The 19,676-nt window shown below is 40.6% G+C and overlaps 1 protein-coding gene across 1 annotated transcript in view; it reads right to left on the minus strand.

Moving 5' to 3' along the window:
• Window positions 1–14,244: 14,244 nt before the first annotated feature.
• The window catches only part of LOC126458419 (proton-coupled folate transporter-like), a 112,727-nt gene continuing 107,295 nt past the window's right edge, over window positions 14,245–19,676 (minus strand). The window contains exons 9-11 of the mRNA XM_050095458.1: window positions 16,981–17,064; window positions 16,635–16,791; window positions 14,245–14,570 (exon numbers count right to left, since the gene is read on the minus strand). Of these exons, the coding sequence (XP_049951415.1) occupies window positions 14,489–14,570; window positions 16,635–16,791; window positions 16,981–17,064 (323 nt within the window). The 3' untranslated portion in view covers window positions 14,245–14,488. The remainder of the gene's footprint in view (window positions 14,571–16,634; window positions 16,792–16,980; window positions 17,065–19,676) is intronic.

A 19,676-nucleotide genomic window follows, 5' to 3' on the forward strand; every position in this document is an offset into this window, starting at 1 on the left:
TGGCAGTCACTTAGTCGGCAGAAGCGAGACTGTGGTTCGTTGCTCGGTCTGCGGACGGCAGTATTCGCCACCCGTCTTTTCAGAGTGATCTGGCAACAGTCTTGTTTGGCAAAATGGCTGGTCAGGAGGTGGCCGAATTCCACCAGAAGCACTCAGTGCGGTCCGTTCGTGCGCTTGGCGACAGCATACTCCGCCTGTCGGACACTGAGAGACACTAGTCTCAACAGGAGATGTAAGATGTATCGTAGCTGTGTAAGAATTAAATACGTGTATTAAATTAAAGGTCTCGTGAAGACTAAACAGATAAGCCCCTTGTAGAGCAATTACAAGGGACGACCAAAAACTTGCCGTTGGAGAGCGTTGCTGGAACACATACAGTATACTATATAGTCTGACTTCGATACGGGTATACAAAGTGTTCCACCTAATTTTGCCACCTTATAGGTTTCCGAAATGATGCAAAATGTGAAAAATGCAAATGGCTAGGGATGTACATATGTCAGAGGCCCAAACAGTGTGCAGGAATGCACACTCTATAAATATAAGCAAACGTCACTTTCGGCTCAAAGTAACTTTTATTTCTTTTTTGAATGGCAGGTGAATGTTTTTTTTTTTCTACTGAAGTTAAAATTAGAGATATAACTAGTGATGGCGGCATTGTTTCACAGCTACAGGTATGACTACTGATGGAACAATTGTTTCACTGCGGTAAACGTTTTACCTTATGGAATACTTAGACTTTAATAATGGAAACGGTGTTACAGTTTCTGCCGCAATGCTGGAAGAAGTGTTCGGAGTTGAGTGGTGAAACTACGAGAATACTGGAAGAATTCTCCTGTTTGTTAGGCTGTGGGAGTTGTTGTAGGTGCGTAATTTTGAAATGTTTCCAACAGTCGTTGACTTAAGAGTCATTCAGAGTAGTGGGGTATAGGTAGCTTTGGACTCTGAATAATTTAAAGAAAGTTCGGACTATGAATATATTGTGTGAAGTTGGAATATGATTGGAAATTGAATGTAAGTGCACTGCTTAGTAACCAGCTAAATTACATGCAATTCACACTGTATTATTGTGTTTGAGGATTCAATAAATTTGGTGAATTTTGATAAATAGTCTCATTCAAAGACTGTTCCTGAGACCGTATTTTGTTAAGAACAAACACCACTTTTCTGACACCTGTCGGGTTTATTTGGTTTCTCTTGGCATAAACGTAAAAGTTAGTACCCCTTCAGCGGGCACTCAAGACAACCTTAAAGCTAGGTACATGAACAATTATTTTTAAAGTCCCAGTTGATAGGCAGCGTCGCAACATTCTAACCGTCAGGTCACACTGTAGGGAAGCAGCCTAATCACGCCTTATAACATTCTCATCAGTCTTTCCATTGTGTGCCAGCCTAGCTCTGACGTCATAAATGTTGCGCAATACTTTAAAAATCAAGTTACTAACCTGAAACGTTTCTAGCATGTCAGGAGTAATACTAAATCAATATATGTTAAATATCAGTTCGATAACTTTAACCATTTTCGAAATTTGGATGTTTTTCTGTAAAAATCATTGGCGCAACAGAAAAGAGCTAGAAACTTAAAAATTTATATTTAGATTCCTTTTTCATAATAATTTAATAGAAACAGTACTTTGGATCTCACAAATTAAAATTTTAGTGGAAATTCATGATTTTCTGGGTTTTGTCTTAAAAAGTAAGGAAGCAAGATAGATTAAGTAGGCTAATAAATAAGGCTAGGATGTTTATATTTAAGTAGAATGGAGATCCGCTATAATCATAAAGATGTGAAAAATTTCAATTGAATAACTATAAAACTATAGCGATAGCGTATCTCCAAAGGGCAAGTTCAGAGCTCGTCTACTGCGTGTAGTGTAATTAAATTAATTCTCTCGCCCAAAATATTTTACTTAGCCACGTCAGACTTTTATTATGATTACTTACCTGTGTGCTGAATGCACATTTAAATTGAGAGCTTCATCGGCCATCAGCAAAAGAAGCTATGATTTATTCAATGACTTAAAGTGGTGCATTACTAGACCAGCAGCTAGTTGGGAGAGCCGATTTGATCAGGCGTTCCCTTAGCCGTCCGCACCGCGGCTTTATATATAAGAACGCTGCGCGAGGAAGCAAGGCCCCAGTTCTCTCCAGACGCTGAATAGCACACCATCTGTGTCGGGAGTCGCGTCGCGTCGGTATCATTGCTATAAACAGCCTCAGATGCCGTATTAAGTTACTCGGGATACGCGTAACCATGAAATCGTTTTCGAGTGAAGTGTAAATTCTGGGATGACTTTAATGATATATCTTCAGTTTGCGAATGTCGTATTTTCACGTGCCGCCGCGGGACAGACATTCTACCATTATTTAGCGTGGCGTTTGATGAACATTATCATCAAATAATGGCGAGCATTCATTTAAACATTTAATTTGAACAGTTATAGTTGTATCAGCGCATTAGACTCTGAACTGTTCTGGTAGTTGGATTGTGTGGATTCTTTTTTTCTTTTTTCATCTGTGACTTTCAGAATATATCGAACGTTTTTTCACGATCGTTTTTGATTATGAATGCCAGACAATCTCCTAATTCCTCAGACCTATAAGCTGTAGCTATAAGTGTATTTCTCAGATGAAGTGGGCACTAGGAATTCTAATTACAAGCTTCACGTTTTGCTAATCACTTTCTGGTTGCCAATATTGTAGTTAGAGAGCCAGTGTTGAGAATGGCAAAAGACAGCATAAATAATAGGAACATTAATATAACAATTAATTCCACCTGCCGCCCCACATATGGTTAAACGGCAGGGAAAAGCATCTTTTCTTTTCTACATAACATTCTACGTTTAAACAACAGAATAAATTCCAACCACCACCCCATAATTGGTGCATCAGCCGGGAAATAAACTGAGTAAAAGTGAAAGTGATTTTTAAATATTCAGATTCGGGAGTGAAATGCGACACGCAACTGAGTAATAGAACAGTGATAGTGTTATGTGTACATGTGGACGACGCAATTGGATTAACACTGCATCTGGATTGAAGGAGCTGGCACTGAGTCTAGCGGCGCTGCTGGCATCGCGAGAAACCAGTTTCGCCTCACCGCAGTCGTCCACCGGAGCAACCGGAGCTGCGCCTGCAGTTGCGGGCTTCGCAAACACACAGCAGCCGTCGGAGTGCTGTCTGCAGTTCAACGTGCCGGGTCGCATCAGTAATCCTGGTACGCTGCGCCGGCAACGCCATATGTCATGCAGAAGGAACTAAGTTAAGTGAAAAGCTGTTAAAATTTTTACTAACCTGCACTAGAAAACTGTCGGCGATGGAACTGCCAGAAGAAACCGAGGTTAAACTTAAATCAGAACCTATATCTGTTGAGGGAACTGTAGATCCAGACAACGGTTCAAGTGTAAATATGCATGAAAATAGTAATGTTAAGGTGAAATTTGAAGTATTGTCTCCTGACAGTAGTGTGAAAAGGGGCAATGATCCAATAATAGAGACCCCTGTAGTAAAGCAGAAATCAGAAATTGTTAATTTATTGGATGATAGTTTATCTGATGAGTTAAAAACGAAACAGTCATCAAAGGTGGTAGAGTTTAAAAAGGATAAGTTAGATATGACTGATCAATCAGAAGTTTCATTTAGTTTTGATGATTTGGGTGTTGGAGCTAGTTTTTCGTCACCTGAGTGTGATAAAAAACCAGCTAGTGAGCAACCCAAAGATACTAGAGATATGGATTTAAATGTAATATTACAAGCAGTAACTGCCAGTAATGCTAGAGTGACAGCTGAATTAAAGTCTGAAATAAGTGAACAGGTCAAAAGCAGTAATGCTGAATTAAAATCTGATATAATTGAGCTAAATAACAGGATTGTGGCCAGCCAAACCAATTTTAATAAACGGTTTGAGGCAATGGACAATAAATTAGAATCCAATAAAGCTGAATTAGAAACTTCCTTCAAGGCTGATTGCAATAAGTTGAAAGAGGATCTGGACAGTTTGAATTATAAAATTGATTACAACCATGAGGATATTAAGGAAAAGGTTGCTCAACAATTTTCTGAAATGTATAAAACAGTAAAATCCGAAGTTGCTGAAGTTCGCAAAGACTTCCAAATGGAAGATGCGAAGCTGGAGCACAAGTTAACAGAAAAGATCGAGGCGGAATCTGAACTGTGCTCAGATAGGTTTAAAGATGTTAATATAAAAGTAAAAATATGTCAAACAGAAGTAAATACAATCAAAACAGACACTACTCATATTGTGCAAAGAGTAGATAATGTTGAAATGAGAGTAGAAAATATTAGTACTAACATTGCTAACATTGAGAATAAAGTAGCTTCAGTAACTTCTGGTAATGGTAGTATACAACAAGTTGTAGCTGCAAACGCCGCTTTTATCGGGTGTCGGCAGTTCTTGCGGTTCGATCCAGATAAAAATATCCACCCGCTAGATTTCTGGAACGATTTTGAAGATGTGATTCCACCAACTTGGTCTGAACGAGAGAAAATCTCATTTATTAGAAGCCATTTAGCAGGTGACGCCATGCGTTGGTCAGCTGATGTTATGTTGAACTGTAAAACATTAGCGGAATTTAAAACAGCTTTCATTAATGAATATTGGTCTAGCAATAAGCAAAATGAAGTGTTGAGAGAATTTTGGAGTGGAAAACGCTTCAATGCAGGCAAGGAATCTATTAAAGAGTTTGCCAGGTCATGGATCTCACGTTAGTCACATTTGGCCGAAAAGCTAAAACCTGAAATGATAATACTAGGTCTTGAAGCCAAACTGCCATGGTATTGGCAAACTAGAATTACATCTGCCCCTAGAGACAATCTGGATCGTTTCATTGAATATTTGGAACGTGTAGAACGGGTTGCTGCCAATGAGGAGCAAGCACTTAATAACAGAAATGCTAATAACACTAGTAGTAATTTTAAGAACGAGCAGAAATGCAATGTAAACATCAGAACAGTGGGTGTTCACCATCCTAAGAGAGGTAGGAATTGGAGAAATAATTATCAGAACCAACAATGGCATCCAAATGATAGTAATTTTGTTCAGAACAAAATTGTGCCGGTAAAAAACAGTGCGGTAAGCAATGCTGTGCCAGTTAATTATAGTGGAAATAAAGGAAACAGTAGCAGACCGAGGCAGGAAAACTAGTTCCCGTCTATGAGGACACTGGCGCTCACCAGGCGGTTACTTTTCCTAAGCCAGTAGTTACGGTAATTAGTGAGACAGATCAGAATACTCAAACTGAACATGTGGATGAAGGGTCGGTAGCATCTAAGGATACAGCAGAAATATTAGATCACTCACAGTATTTGATAGATACCGTGTTAGAGACGCTCTCTAAGTGGGAAGAGAACGAGAAGGCGCAGCAGTGTAACGGTAGGGAGGAGCTACAAAATACTGAATTTTCAGGTGAAGAAGCAGAAGAAATTCATGCTTATATTTACGATGAGGATGATGTGCTCTTAGCTAAAGTGCCTGTGCAGGATGTTGATACTGTACTAATAGATTTAGGACAGGAGGTAAGTGAGAATGTAGAGGGTAGCCTGTTGGGGGTCGATGAACGTGGTAGCTGTGACCAGTTGTCACTTGAGAAGGAACCCGACGATAATAATGAAAGTGGTTTAGCTGTAACTAATGTTATGCCCGGTCTGGAGGCGCAGAATCGCTCAGACTACAGTAATTTGGGTCATGTTCAGCAAACTAAATGTAATGAAGTCATGTGGTGTTTCGATTTGAAATTAATAGACCGACTGGAAAAGGCAGCTGAAAATGTAATTCAGGAAAACCGTACACACTTTGACCTAAATGTAATGAAGACAGATGTCGATCACTTTAGTTGGAGACAAATCCAAAAGGAACTATTGGATGAATTTGAGGAACCACCTGTACAACCTAGAATAAGCCACCCTATAATAATAGTGAATGTGTTGTGTATCAATGTACGTTGTCTATTAGACGGTGGAAGTGAGGTGAGTGCGATATCTCAGTCCTTCTTTAATGCATTACCTGGTAAAGACAAGCTTACAGTAATGAGGGTATCAGGACTAAGAATAATTGGTGCTACTGGCAAGATGACAAAAACGGTAAAACAAGAAGCTTTGCTGCCCTTTAACATTAATGGTAATTTAATTGATCATCCATGTTTAATTGTAAACAATCTCAGTATTGAGGTTTTAATTGGCATAGATTTCTTGACGAAATATCAGAGTGTTGTTGACTTCGAAAGAAGCCAGTTAAAAATGGTCTTGCCGATAACCGGAGTAATTACCGTACCTTTTACAGATAAACATGTAGTAACTAATGATGAAACTTGGGAACTGCCTATACGAGTTCTAAAAAATAGGGGATATTGGGACGAAGGTGTTAATCTTAGTAAAAGTAAGCTAAACACAGAAGAAGAAGAAGCAATTATTTGGGACAAGATAGAAGCTAAATTGCAGAAAATCGATAAAATTTCAGCTAATGAAAAGGAAGAACTGAGACAGGTATAAAGAGGCATCATATGGTATTTTCAAATCGACCTGGCGTGGTCAAAGGTTATGAATGAATGCTGTAGGGAGGAGGTTGTTCTGTAACCTCTACACAGTGTGGCGGCTGTGCAGTCCCAGCTGTGTGAGATCTTCTTTCCCATTTCAGATCTCACTCACTCTCTTCATCTTTCCTATCCACAAAAGTTTCGACCCCTTCTTTCCCATATGAAACATTTTCTGAAACTAATGGATGCTGTAGGGAAGAGGTTGTTCTGTAACCTCTACACAGTGTGGCAGCTGTGCAGTCCCAGCTGTGTGAGATCTTCTTTCCATTTCAGGTCTCACTCATTCTTCATCTTTCCTATCCACAAAAAAAAAAAAAAAAAAAAAAAAAAAAAAAAAAAAAAAAAAAAAAAAAAAAAAAAATTCGACCCCTTCTTTCCAATACGAAAATTTTCTGAAACCAATGAATGCTGTAGGGAGGAGGTTGTTCTGTAACCTCTACACAGTGTGGCAGCTGTGCAGTCCCAGCTGTGTGAGATCTTCTTTCCCATTTCAGGTCTCACTCATTCTTCATCTTTACTATCTACGAAAATTTCGACCCCTTCTTTCCAATACGAACATTTTCTGAAACTAATGACTGCTGTAGGGAGGAGGTTGTTCTGTAACCTATACACAGTGTGGCAGCTGTGCAGTCCCAGCTGTGTGAGATCTTTCCTTCTCAGGTCTCACTCACTCTTCATCTTTCCTGTCCACCTAAAATTTCGACCTCTTCTTTCCAACACATTAAATCTTCCGGTATGACTATCAAGCCAGCATTAAGCTAATGAATGCCGTAGGGAGGAGGTTGTTCTGTAACCTCTACACAGTGTGGCAGCTGTGCAGTCCCAGCTGTGTGAGATCTTCTTTCCTTTTTAGGTCTCACTCATTCTTCATCTCTCCTATCCACCAAAGTTTCGACTCCTTCTTTGCAATACAAAAATTTTCCGTCATGGCTATCAAGCCATGAGTTCTGCAACCATTCTATCCACCGATTAGAGAAAAAAAATACCTACTGTGACAAACCTAACTATGACATAAACAACAGAGAAGTATGATGTAATTAAGATACAAACGTATTTGAGTAACAAGTATGTATAGAACCCTGGTAATATTGTAAGTACAAAGTGTTGTTTTATTGGAAATGGTCCACCAACAATATTTAAATTTAAAAAGATATACAAATTCGTGTACAAGCAGGATCTGAAGTGGCAGTGAAACCTAGTGTATGCATTAGAGCTAACTAATAAATAATAAGAGAGAGTGCTTAGTGTTATGAAAAAAATGCAGACAAGTTGTAAGAATAAACTCACCCTGTGTAGCAAGGAATGGCAGTGTAATAGAATTGAACAGTGTTTGTGGTTGAGACGTAAAGGACACGTCCTTGAAGTATTTATAAGGTTGGAGCTGGCTGTTATTTGGTGTAGTGCGTGACAGGACACACCCACATGTATTGAGGTTATGAGTTGGAGGCGTGAATGCGACCATAGGTACCCTCATGTAAGATGAGACAGAGCAGCTCATGTTACCCTATAGGTTTAAGGAATTTAGCATTACGCTCGTCCATAATTACTTAATCCATTTTAGTGGTAGGTCGGGAGAGACTACCTGTGGTTTCAGCGTCCGATTGAGTGGAAATGGATTGCCTCGTGAGCAAACTGATCAGCTGCAATACACTATTGATATGAAATAAATTTGCTATCCTATGCTTTAAATGTTAATAGAGTGAGTGTTAAATAAGTACATACACTAGCAACATAATTGAGTAACACAATGGCAGACGTGAAACATTATTTATAGCTCAGCATAAATACACTTCGACGAAGTACATAAGTGCAGATGTGGAACTGACACAGCAGCAGAGGACCAATAAGTGGATTTAGTAGTCAACTATACGTAGTGTGTTTTGAACACTCAGAACTGTACTATTACCACAAGTTACTCACATGTACAAAGAAGCTGAGAAGACAACTACTAATCAAATATACTCATACTATCTCTAAGAATAAGCTAATCGAAGATGAGTCAGCTAAGTAAATAAAATACAGATTTATCAGGAATGTACCGAGCATTGGTTCAGTGTTCCGGCCCAGAAATAATAAATTGAAATTGAATAGAATTTATGATTGTATGCCTTGAGCATAAATTTTCTCTAGTACGTGACTAACGGCTTTTTGAGCCATTTGTTTACCGATTTTATGACAGTTAAGTAACCGTGAGAGTAAAATTGAAAAAGTTCTGTTAACTTTGTTCCAGCAACATATTGAAGGATAAAATGTATATATCCCTATTTCATTGTGACCCACCCTTAGATAATAAGTGAACAGAGTCTGAGGCACTCTTTTTGTTTGTTCTACAGGACAAACCAGATAATGGCAGCCTGGTAGCTGCATGAAAGCGTGGAGTGACTTGGACACAACTCACAGTGACCCCTCCCCTTTCCCCATGTAATTTAGAGTGAACGTGAAGGACGCACACCATAGCAACTTCCCCTTCTCTACCCTTGTGAATGAAAGTGTAGAACGCAAGCCAAAGCGGCTACAACCAGGTGTGTAAAAATGAAATTGTCATGGGTTGTGAAATTCTCTTTCAGGCTTAGAAAAGACTGCTAAGATACAATCGCCTATTTATGTATCATGAATAACTGTGTTATTTTCTTTGAATTTGTGTATGTAAAAAAGTATTTAATGGATTTAAGATTTCCATAATTTTACATATTTTTATGTATTTGGTTGTCTAAGGCAATATGTATGCCAAAGTGTTTCATTGATTTTGCTTAAATTTTGAGAGATAATATTGCTTAAGAGGCAGTGAACATGCCAGTAATTTAAATAATTAAAGTAGGTAATCAGTTTTCCATTTAATATTTCTATATGTTTACATTTCAATTTTAAATTTTCATAGGGAGTTAAGCTGTACTCTTGCTTCCCTTTTTGTAATTAAATTTTTTTCATTCATTAACATTCAAAAAGAAAATTTAAGTAGAGGGTGATGTAGGGAAGCAGCCTACTCACGCCTTATAACATTCTCATCAGTCTTTCCACTGTGTGCCAGCCTAGCACTGATGTCATAAATGTTGCACAATACTTTAAAAATCAAGTCACTAACCTGAAACGTTTCTAGCATGTCAGGAGTAATACTAAATCAATATATGTTAAATATCAGTTCGATAACTTTAACCATTTTCGAAATTTGGATGTTTTTCTGTAAAAATCATTGGCGCAACAGAAAAGAGCTAGAAACTTAAAAATTTATATTTAAATTCCTTTTTCATAATAATTTAATAGAAACAGTAATTTGGATCTCACAAATTAAAATTTTAGTGCAAATTCATGATTTTCTGGGTTTTGTCTTAAAAAGTAAGGAAGCAAGATAGATTAAGTAGGCTAGTAAATAAGGCTAGGATGTTTATATTTAAGTAGAATGGAGATCCGCTATAATCATAAAGATGTGAAAAATTTCAATTGAATAACTATAAAACTATAGCGATAGCGTATCTCCAAAGGGCAAGTTCAGAGCTCGTCTACTGCGTGTAGTGTAATTAAATTAATTCTCTCGCCCAAAAAATTTTACTTATTTTACTTACCTGTGTGCTGAATGCACATTTAAATTGAGAGCTTCATCGGCCATCAGAAAAAGAAGCTATGATTTATTCAATGACTTAAAGTGGTGCATTACTAGCCCAACAGCTCGTTGGGAGAGCCGATTTGATCAGGCGTTCCCTTAGCCGTCCGCACCACGGCTTTATACGTAAGAACGCTGCGCGAGGAAGCAAGGCCCCAGTTCTCTCCAGACGCTGAATAGCACACCATCTGTGTCGGGAGTCGCGTCGCGTCGGTATCATTGCTATAAACAGCCTCGGATGCCGTATTAAGTTACTCGGGATACGCATAACCATGAAATCGTTTTCGAGTGAAGTGTAAATTCTGGGATGACTTTAATGATATATCTTCAGTTTGCGAACGTTGTATTTTCACGTTCCGCCACGGGACAGACATTCTACCATTATTTAGCGTGGCGTTTGATGAACATTATCATCAAATTATGGCGAGCATTCATTTAAACATTTAATTTGAACAGTTATAGTTGTATCAGCGCATTAGACTCTGAACTGTTCTGGTAGTTGGATTGTGTGGATTCTTTTTTTTTTTTTTTTTTTCATCTGTGACTTTCAGAATATATCGAACGTTTTTTCACGATCGTTTTTGATTATGAATGCCAGACAATCTCCTAATTCCTCAGACCTATAAGCTGTAGCTATAAGTGTATTTCTCAGATGAAGTGGGCACTAGGAATTCTAATTACAGGCTTCACGTTTTGCTAATCACTTTCTGGTTGCCAATATTGTAGTTAGAGAGCCAGTGTTGAGAACGGCAAAAGACAGCATAAATAATAAGAACATTTATATAACAATTAATTCCACCTGCCTCCCCACATATGGTTAAACGGCAGGGAAAAGCGTCTTTTCTTTTCTACATAAGATTCTACGTTTAAACAACAGAATAAATTCCAACCGCCGCCCCACAACACTTCACCCAAATCTAACATCATCTGGAAGATGTAGTACAGAAATGGTCACGTTCATCGTTACCGAAGGAATATACAAGAGACTAACTGATCGTTCTGAAGAGAATTCGAAACTGCATTGAAACTGGAGGTTGAATTCAATTTTGAGTTTATTCATTAGTCTTCGCTCACTACCTTGTTTGGGTTATTTTCTAATAGCTGAACTCTATTTCCAATAAAAATTGGTCGTATGTTATGTGGAATGTTGTGTTCGAATTATTCTATACTTCCACATCCTAAAAGTTTACTATTGCTCCTAAATATGAGGGAGATTTATGTGCTGAAGTCATGCGACGTCCTCCCCTCGGTATTTTACTAATGAACATTTCTGTGTTGCATACACATCTCTTGTCGCCTCTGCCCCTACAGTTGTATTGAACATCACCTTAATGTCCCCAGGCTTACCAAAGGAATCCGCGACGAAACATATGGCTCTTCTTCTCCATGTTCTCTATTAATGCTGCCTGTAACGGATCCAGACTGACAGTTGTATTAATGTGGAGTACCATCACAACAAGAGTTTTGTAAGTCTCATAAATAGATGATTTACAATTCTTTAGGATGTAGGTAGCTTTCTGGGGTCGCTTCACTGTGTACCTGGGCTTCTAATGTGAAAATCACGCAAATTAGCAGAAGCAGAATGACTGACAAAGGGTTATAAACCGAAGTTCGTCATCATACTGGCATAATATTGTAAGATACGCGAAGTAAGTAGTAATGAAAGCATCGGGGAATGAATGTGTAGAGGAAAATGTACAACGATCATATCAGTAAATTCTGCCAGCAGTTCCAATGACAGCACAGATGGCAGTGAAAGTAATTGAGATATACGTGGCATGCATACGTCAATGGTATAATGTGACACCAGGAATTCAGTTTCGTTCACCTCTCACATTTTTTGTGCTTATTTATATTATTACTTCTTTTGTACATGTTTGTTACTGAACGTTCCTTTTAGTGCTGTTGTTCGCTTATAACGTGTATTACGGTATCTTAAGGCATCACCGTCTCCACTCCACCATTACCTACAAAAACGCTGGGAACAATCGCTTGGTGGGCTACTTGTCTATTTTGTTTGGAAATAAATAGATAGTGGTATTCAAAAAAAGGGTGAATCATTGCAGTGTATATTAAAGCTCAGTTTAATTTATGCTCGGACCCACGATGATTCAATTCTGCATTTTATGGATACTTAGCTTGCATTTATCGCGAATCTCTTGCCCAACGTAAAGTCTCGAGCGACTAGAAAAAAGCGCAGGTGACGCCCGTATATAAGAAGGGTAGAAGGACGGATCCTCAAAATTACAGACCAATATCCTTAACATCGATTTGTTGCAGGATTCTCGAACATATTCTCAGTTCGAATATAATGAATTTCCTTGAGACAGGGAAGTTGCTGTCCATGCATCAGCACGGCATTAGAAAGTATCGCTCCTGCGAAACGCAACTCGCCCTTTTTTCATATGATATCTTGCGAGCCATGGATGAAGGGTATCAGACGGATGTCATATTCCTTGACTTCCGGAAAGCGTTTGACTCGGTGCCCCACTGCAGACTCCTAACTAAGGTACGAGCATATGGGATTGGTTCCCAAGTATGTGAGTGGCTCGAAGACTTCTTAAGTAATAGAACCCAGTACGTTGTCCTCGATGGTGAGTGTTCATCGAAGGCGAGGGTATCATCTGGAGCGCCCCAGGGAAGTGTCGTAGGTCCGCTGTTGTTTTCTATCTACATAAATGATCTTGTGGATAGGGTGGATAGCAATGTGCGGCTGTTTGCTGATGATGCTGTGGGGTACGGAAAGGTGTCGTCGTTGAGTGACTGTAGGAGGATACAAGATCACTTGGACAGGATTTGTGATTGGTGTAAAGAATGGCAGCTTACTCTAAATATAGATAAATGTAAATTAATGCAGATGAATAGGACAAAGAATCCCGTAATGTTTGAATACTCCATTAGTAGTGTAGCGCTTGACACAGTCACGTCGATCAAATATTTGGGCGTAACATTGCAGAGCGATATGAAGTGGAACAAGCATGTAATGGCAGTTGTGGGGTAGGAGGATGGTTACCTTCAGTTCATTGGTAGAATTTTGGAAAGATGTGGTTCATCTGTAAAGGAGACCGCTTATAAAACACTAATACGACCTATTCTTGAGTACTGCTCGAACGTTTGGGATCCCCATCAGGTCGGATTGAGGGAGGACATAGAAGCAATTCAGAGGCGGACTGCTAGATTTGTTATTGGTAGGTTTGATCATCACGCGAGTTTTACGGAAATGCTTCAGGAACTCGCGTGGGAGTCTCTAGAGGAAAGGAGGCGTTCTTTTCGTGAATCGCTACTGAGGAAATTTAGAGAACCAGCATTTGAGGCTGACTGCAGTACAATTTTACTGCCACCAACTTACATTTCGCGGAAAGACCACCAAGATAAGATAAGAGAGCTTAGAGCTCGTACAGAGGCATATAGGCGGTTGTTTTTCCCTCGTTTTGTTTGGGAGTGGAACAGGGAGAAAAGATGCTAGTTGTGGTACGAAGTACCCTCCGCCACGAGCCGTATGGTGGGTTGCGGAGTATGTATGTAGATGTAGATGAAGTGCAAGTTGGAGAGTGAATACGTATTTTATTTTTCTCTTGAGTCGTGTTGCCTTTTTCCGTTTATCGAGTGATTTATATTTGGTTGGACTTTAGTACTGGAAAATGATGAAGATTTGAGTGAAGTTAGCGTTATCATATTTTACATATCCAGGTGGTACGGTATCTTCTAAAATTTTCATACCCACCGTCAGAGATATCGTTCCGAGAATATAGGATCGTAACTTCCTCTAATTGTTGATTAAGTTAAAAATGGTTGAAATGGCTCTGAGCACCATGGGACTTAATATCTGAGGTCATCAGTCCTCTAGAACTTAGAACTACTTAAACCTAACTAACCTAGGGACAGCACACACATCCATGCCCGAGGCAGGATTCGAACCTGCGACTGGAGCGGTTGCGCGCTTCCAGACTGAAGCGCCTAGAACCGCTCGGCCACACCGGCCGGCGATTAAGTTAGTTGCTTTCTGTACAAACGTTTATTTCGGAAATTATAAAAAAAATAATATTTCACTTATACAGAAAGTAAGGAATTACAATGTTTTATTGTTACATCAGAATAAATTCTGTAAGTAATGAAGACACGCAGTTGATTGTCTCCAGCTCTTGCACGATGCGGTCATCCGTTCTTCTGTGCAGCATTGTAGTGAACCCACAACTCGGATTAGAAAGGCGGTAATTTCGTCGCTGCGCGATCCGCCTGCGACTTTCCTGCTATGCCTTCAGGGCTAACGAGCCGTGCAGCAGTTGAGATTCGATGAGATGATGACAAGACAAGTGATGACGGTGCAGCCTGTGGCGTCTTAGGCCGACGGTGGTAAAGCCCTCTGTCTCCGTTGCTCATTCTCTTCTCTTACGGCCCCTCGAGTGAGGTAAGACGCAACCCTGTAACAAGCAGTCACAGTGATTCTTATATGTTACTACTGTTTTCCCGACATTCTACATGTGTCTTCAGGCACTAAACTAAATTTGTCGTCAAGGGAAATCACTTTTCCTGCTGCTCGTGATAGTTCATGTGCCTAGGTATCAGTAGGTTAAATGTGAAGGCAATGAATAACAAAGTAGGATTAAATATGTTATAAAATAAACTGTCACGAATAACGCCGAAGCTGACTTCTCCAATAATAGCTTACTACCCGACTATGTATTTGCCATATTATTTAGATATATATATATGTATATATAAATGTATATATGCATATATCTAAGCGAGTGGTCATGTTCCCCATGTCCTCCTAAACCAGTGGATGGATTCCAAGCTAATTCGTAAACACAACACTTATTGCCTGTAAATAATTACTGTGTGGTAAGAACCGTGTGCCAACGGACTTGCCGCAGTGGTAACACCTTTTCCCGTCAGATCACCGAAGTTAAGCGCTGTCGGACTGGGTTAGCACTTGGATGGGTGGCCATCCGGTCTGCCGGCGCTGTTGGGAAGCGGGGTGCACTCGGCCCTTGTGAGGCAAACTGAGGAACTACTTGACTGAGAAGTAGCGGCTCCGGTCTCGTAAACTTACATACGGCTGGGAGAGCAGTGTGCGGACCACATGCCCATTCATATCCGCATCCAGTGACGCCTTTGGGCTGAGGATGACACGGCGGCCGGTCGGTACCGTTCAGACGGAGTTAGTTAGGTAAGAACCACCTAGCTCCCATTGGGGTTGTGATGACTTTGGACATGGACAGAAAGAGGAAGGACAAGAAGATGGACTGCAACAAGAGGGGGGGGGGGGGGAGGGAGAAGAGAAGAAGGTGGACAGGAAAAGTGAGGATAGGGAGATGGACAGAGAGAGGATTTAGATGAATGTAATATAAGTGAGAAGCACGTACGTGAGCGAGACAGCGTGCGAAAAGGTAGTACCTTATAAAAAAGGATGTATCTACGGTTCGCACCTCCTCCTAAACCACTGGATCGGTTTCGGCCAATCTTAATGTGTGCAAAAAAGCGCAGCTGAGGTAAGAACCACCTGCCTCCCATAGTGGTAGGGTCAGATGAAAAGGACGGAGGGTGCTATAGAAAGATAACTAAGGAAGTGTGAACCCATGACAACCAAATTTTGTATCTATACGACCTGTAAATTATTTTTATAGAAACACTGTGAGTGTAATATATCCCTACCATCCACAAATCTGGGGACCAAAAGTAGTGACAAAATATAAAAATATGTAAATATTATTCCATAACAGCGCATTTTAGTATCGAATCGATAATTTTCGGAGTCACTTGACTTATTAGTGACATCTTGATGTTTCACCTCATGGGTGAGAGGGGGTGCGACGGGGTGTGGTGGGAACAAAGTCAGTGACATGTTAGCATATCTCTGTAACACCTATACAAAATCTGGTACATGTATCACTTGCACAGGAAAGAAAATTTACTGACACCCCTATGGGTACGAGTGGGAGTGAAATGGCTGACACAAAAGCAAAACTCGCGAGCGCATGGAGCAGTTTCTGCCAAATTTAGTATATGAATGATTCAGTATATGTATAAAAATACTATGGGAATAACATACCACTATACCTCTAGGGATAAGGGTTGGGATGAGATGGACTGACATATAAAAATAGTTAATTGCTGTTCTTAGTTGACTTGGAATGCCTAAAACTACGGAACGCGATCTGTCTCTTGCAAGTTTTGTTCAATGCATCAACCAGGTCGCAAGAATGAGCAGTGTAGGAAGCCAATAAATTTGTCAGGTCGAAGATCGTGCCACACGGTACAATACCTCAGACGCATTTAACTCCCACGGTGTAAAAAAAAAAAAAAAGAAAAAAAAAGAAAGAAAAAAAAACCAGAGCATCAGACACTTGTCTACGTGAAATATACGTGACAGATGAATACGCTGGTTTAGTAGCTAAAAGAAAGCTTTGTGCTTCAGTAAAAATTATTACTGACAGTTGCAGATGCTGCCTGTTGAAGGAAATTATTAGTACAGCAGTACTCACAGCAGCAGGATGAGATCGACCACGAAGATTCCGACGGAGATGAAGTAGAAAGCACCAGGGAGTGTGGAGACGGTGGCCTGGTAGACTTGTCCATAAATCAGGGATCCCAGCAGCGGCGCTATCGCTTCCAGAGTCATCACCAATGCGAACACCTGACCTGCGCACGATAGACGAACACCTCGTTATTGAGAACTAAGCAGCCAGATACTCACATGAAATGGCAGTCAGTTTGCTCTTGGGCACATAACATGTATTTGTTTGTCCTAACTCTTATAAAAAGTTGAAAAAATATTTTACGAGAAATTGAAATAATAAAATACATAACAAAAACCAGAAACAGGCTTACCTATCTCGTCCATCGTCACCAGCCTCACCAACATAGTTCTGGCCAGGACCCACACCATTCCACCAAAACAGCTGACAGCACCACCTGCAAATATACAACATTTTGTTTCTTCACTCAGATTTGTTATTCATAGTGACGGTGCTACTTTGGATGGAAGTACGGGAGAGCAACATAAAGCAACCAATCGAGCCTCGGCTATTTTCTTCACTGACATTTGTCCCATCGGCTGGGTTTTCCATTGTAAGAATCATTCTAATATCACATGTTCCAGAAAGTTCAATGTTATGCATGTGGGCTATGACCTCGTCTCCACAGTGCCTCGCACTGAAAAGTGAATTGCTATCTCTGGGTTGCGGTTCTTCCGCTCTTCCGCTGTGGTGACTGACCAGAGAGAGGACCGTGCTTTACCATCAGCAGCGTCATGTTATCTCATTTGTCTGTGAAATGAGACACACCGTGAGTCAACTCCCAGAAAACATACAGACTTGACGTGCTTCTCACTGAAGAACAAGGCAGTTCACATCCAAATCATGATTAGTTAGAGCAACATTGGTATTGGGAATAGGGATAAGTAAATGAAAAGGTTTTGAATTAGTTGTTATGATAAAGTCGTGATATGAAATTGGGATGATACATTAATTACAAGTGAAAATATATGTAAGGTTAATGACAATGTTTTTGAATAATACGTACACTAACAAGTATTGGCACACATGGTTTGATGCAACTCTGCCGGCCGAAGTGGCCGTGCGGTTAAGGCGCTGCAGTCTGGAACCGCAAGACCGCTACGGTCGCAGGTTCGAATCCTGCCTCGGGCATGGATGTTTGTGATGTCCTTAGGTTAGTTAGGTTTAACTAGTTCTAAGTTCTAGGGGACTAATGACCTCAGCAGTTGAGTCCCATAGTGCTCAGAGCCATTTGATGCAACTCTCACGCTGGTCTATCATGTACGAACCCCTCCGTCTCTACATAACTTCTGTATCCTACATACATTTGAACATGCTATCTGTAGTCAAGCCTTGGGCCCGCTCTACTACTTACCCCCCCCCCCCACCCCCACCCCCCCACCCCCACGACCCACACACTATCATCACCAAATTGACGATCCCTTGATTCCTCAGTATTTTTTCCATCATCTGATCCCTTCTTTTAGTCAAGTTGCACCACAAATTTCTTTTCCATCAATTCAGTTTAGAAGCTCTAGTAGCTTTACTTAATGAGCCACCCATCTTACCTTCATTATGTTGCAAGTGGGTCAGTTCATCGTCTGTCAAGTGAGGATACGCATTCAGCAGAAAGGAGATTGCGACAGAAGACCAAAGGAAGCGAAACAAGCATTTCCGTTAGCTTGTAAGACATGTTACAAGAATCTCTCTCTCTTTCACAGGAGCGCATAGAGAAGAATTGACGCATCAGTTAACAGCCTGTTAAGTGAATATAGCAGAATAAGTAGGTTACATTCGGTCATTACGAAATTAGCCTCACGTCATACTCTCATGCCAGCAATCCAGCTCATGTGATGAGTTGACCATTGGGACCGATTACATTCCGAGTAATAGCACTCGATTCCATGGCTACAATACAATAGTGAATTTACGTCCTAGGTACTCCAGCACACTCCATCAACTAGTCGAAGTTGTGCTCGAGGTGATGGCCTTCACGTGTTGAACTTCATGCTGCTCGCCACCTACCATCTACGGTTGGAGAAAGTGACTGTCTTTCGCCAAGAATACATCACAGGGGGCTGCCAGCACTGAACTTCAATGCGGAAACAAGCAACAGGGCCTCTCGGGGTCGACATTCCCGTTCAACATTCATGTTCTCTGGGTGCTGAAACCTAGCAGGAGTAGGAAGGAGATCAATTGACCACAGAACTACGATACAATGTCCAACGCGAATGGGTCATCAACGGTCATCGTAGAATTTGGAGAGGGGCCAATGGCACTCCAGCAGACCACTTTGCGCTGGGCAATGGTCGCGCCTGCTCGCGGCAGCTCACCACGGCCCTGGACTCACGCAACTTCACCTGGCCGTGCAACAGCGGAGTTGAATGGACAGACGTCAGCTACAATACAACACGTAGCTGATGAGCAACAGCCGAGGCTGGTGCGGAAGGGCGATGACTTGTAAACAACGAGAATAAATGATTGTTTTCTTTTTGAGTTATCAGTCTTGTGACTGGTTTGATGTGACCCGCCACGAATTCATCTCCTGCGCTAACCTTTTCATCTCAGAGAAGCAGTTGTAACCTACATCCTCAGTTATTTGCTAAATTAATTCTTATCTCTGTCTTCTCAACAGTATGTACCTTTTACAGCTCTCTCTAGTACCAAGGAAGTTATCTCCTGATGGCTCAACAGGCTCCGTCCGTTCTTCTTGTCCGTGTTTTCTATATGTTTCTTTCCTCGCCGATTCTGTGGAGAACGTCATCATTCTGTACCTTATGAATCCACCTGATTTTTAACATTCTTCTGTAGCACCATCATTCAAAGGCTTCGATGCTACTCTATTCAAATTTTCGCACAGTCTATGTTTCACAACCTACAATTCTGTGCTCCAAATAAACATTCGTAGAAATTTCTTACTCAACTTAAGACTACTGGCTTCTCTAGGATAGTAGTCCCCTTTTCGACAGTGCTATCCTGCTTTCTTTGTCCTCCTTGCTCGATCCTCACGGATTATCTTGCTGCCTGGGT

This window comes from Schistocerca serialis, chromosome 1 (genome assembly GCF_023864345.2).
Source record: "Schistocerca serialis cubense isolate TAMUIC-IGC-003099 chromosome 1, iqSchSeri2.2, whole genome shotgun sequence".
Lineage (NCBI taxonomy): Eukaryota > Metazoa > Arthropoda > Insecta > Orthoptera > Acrididae > Schistocerca > Schistocerca serialis.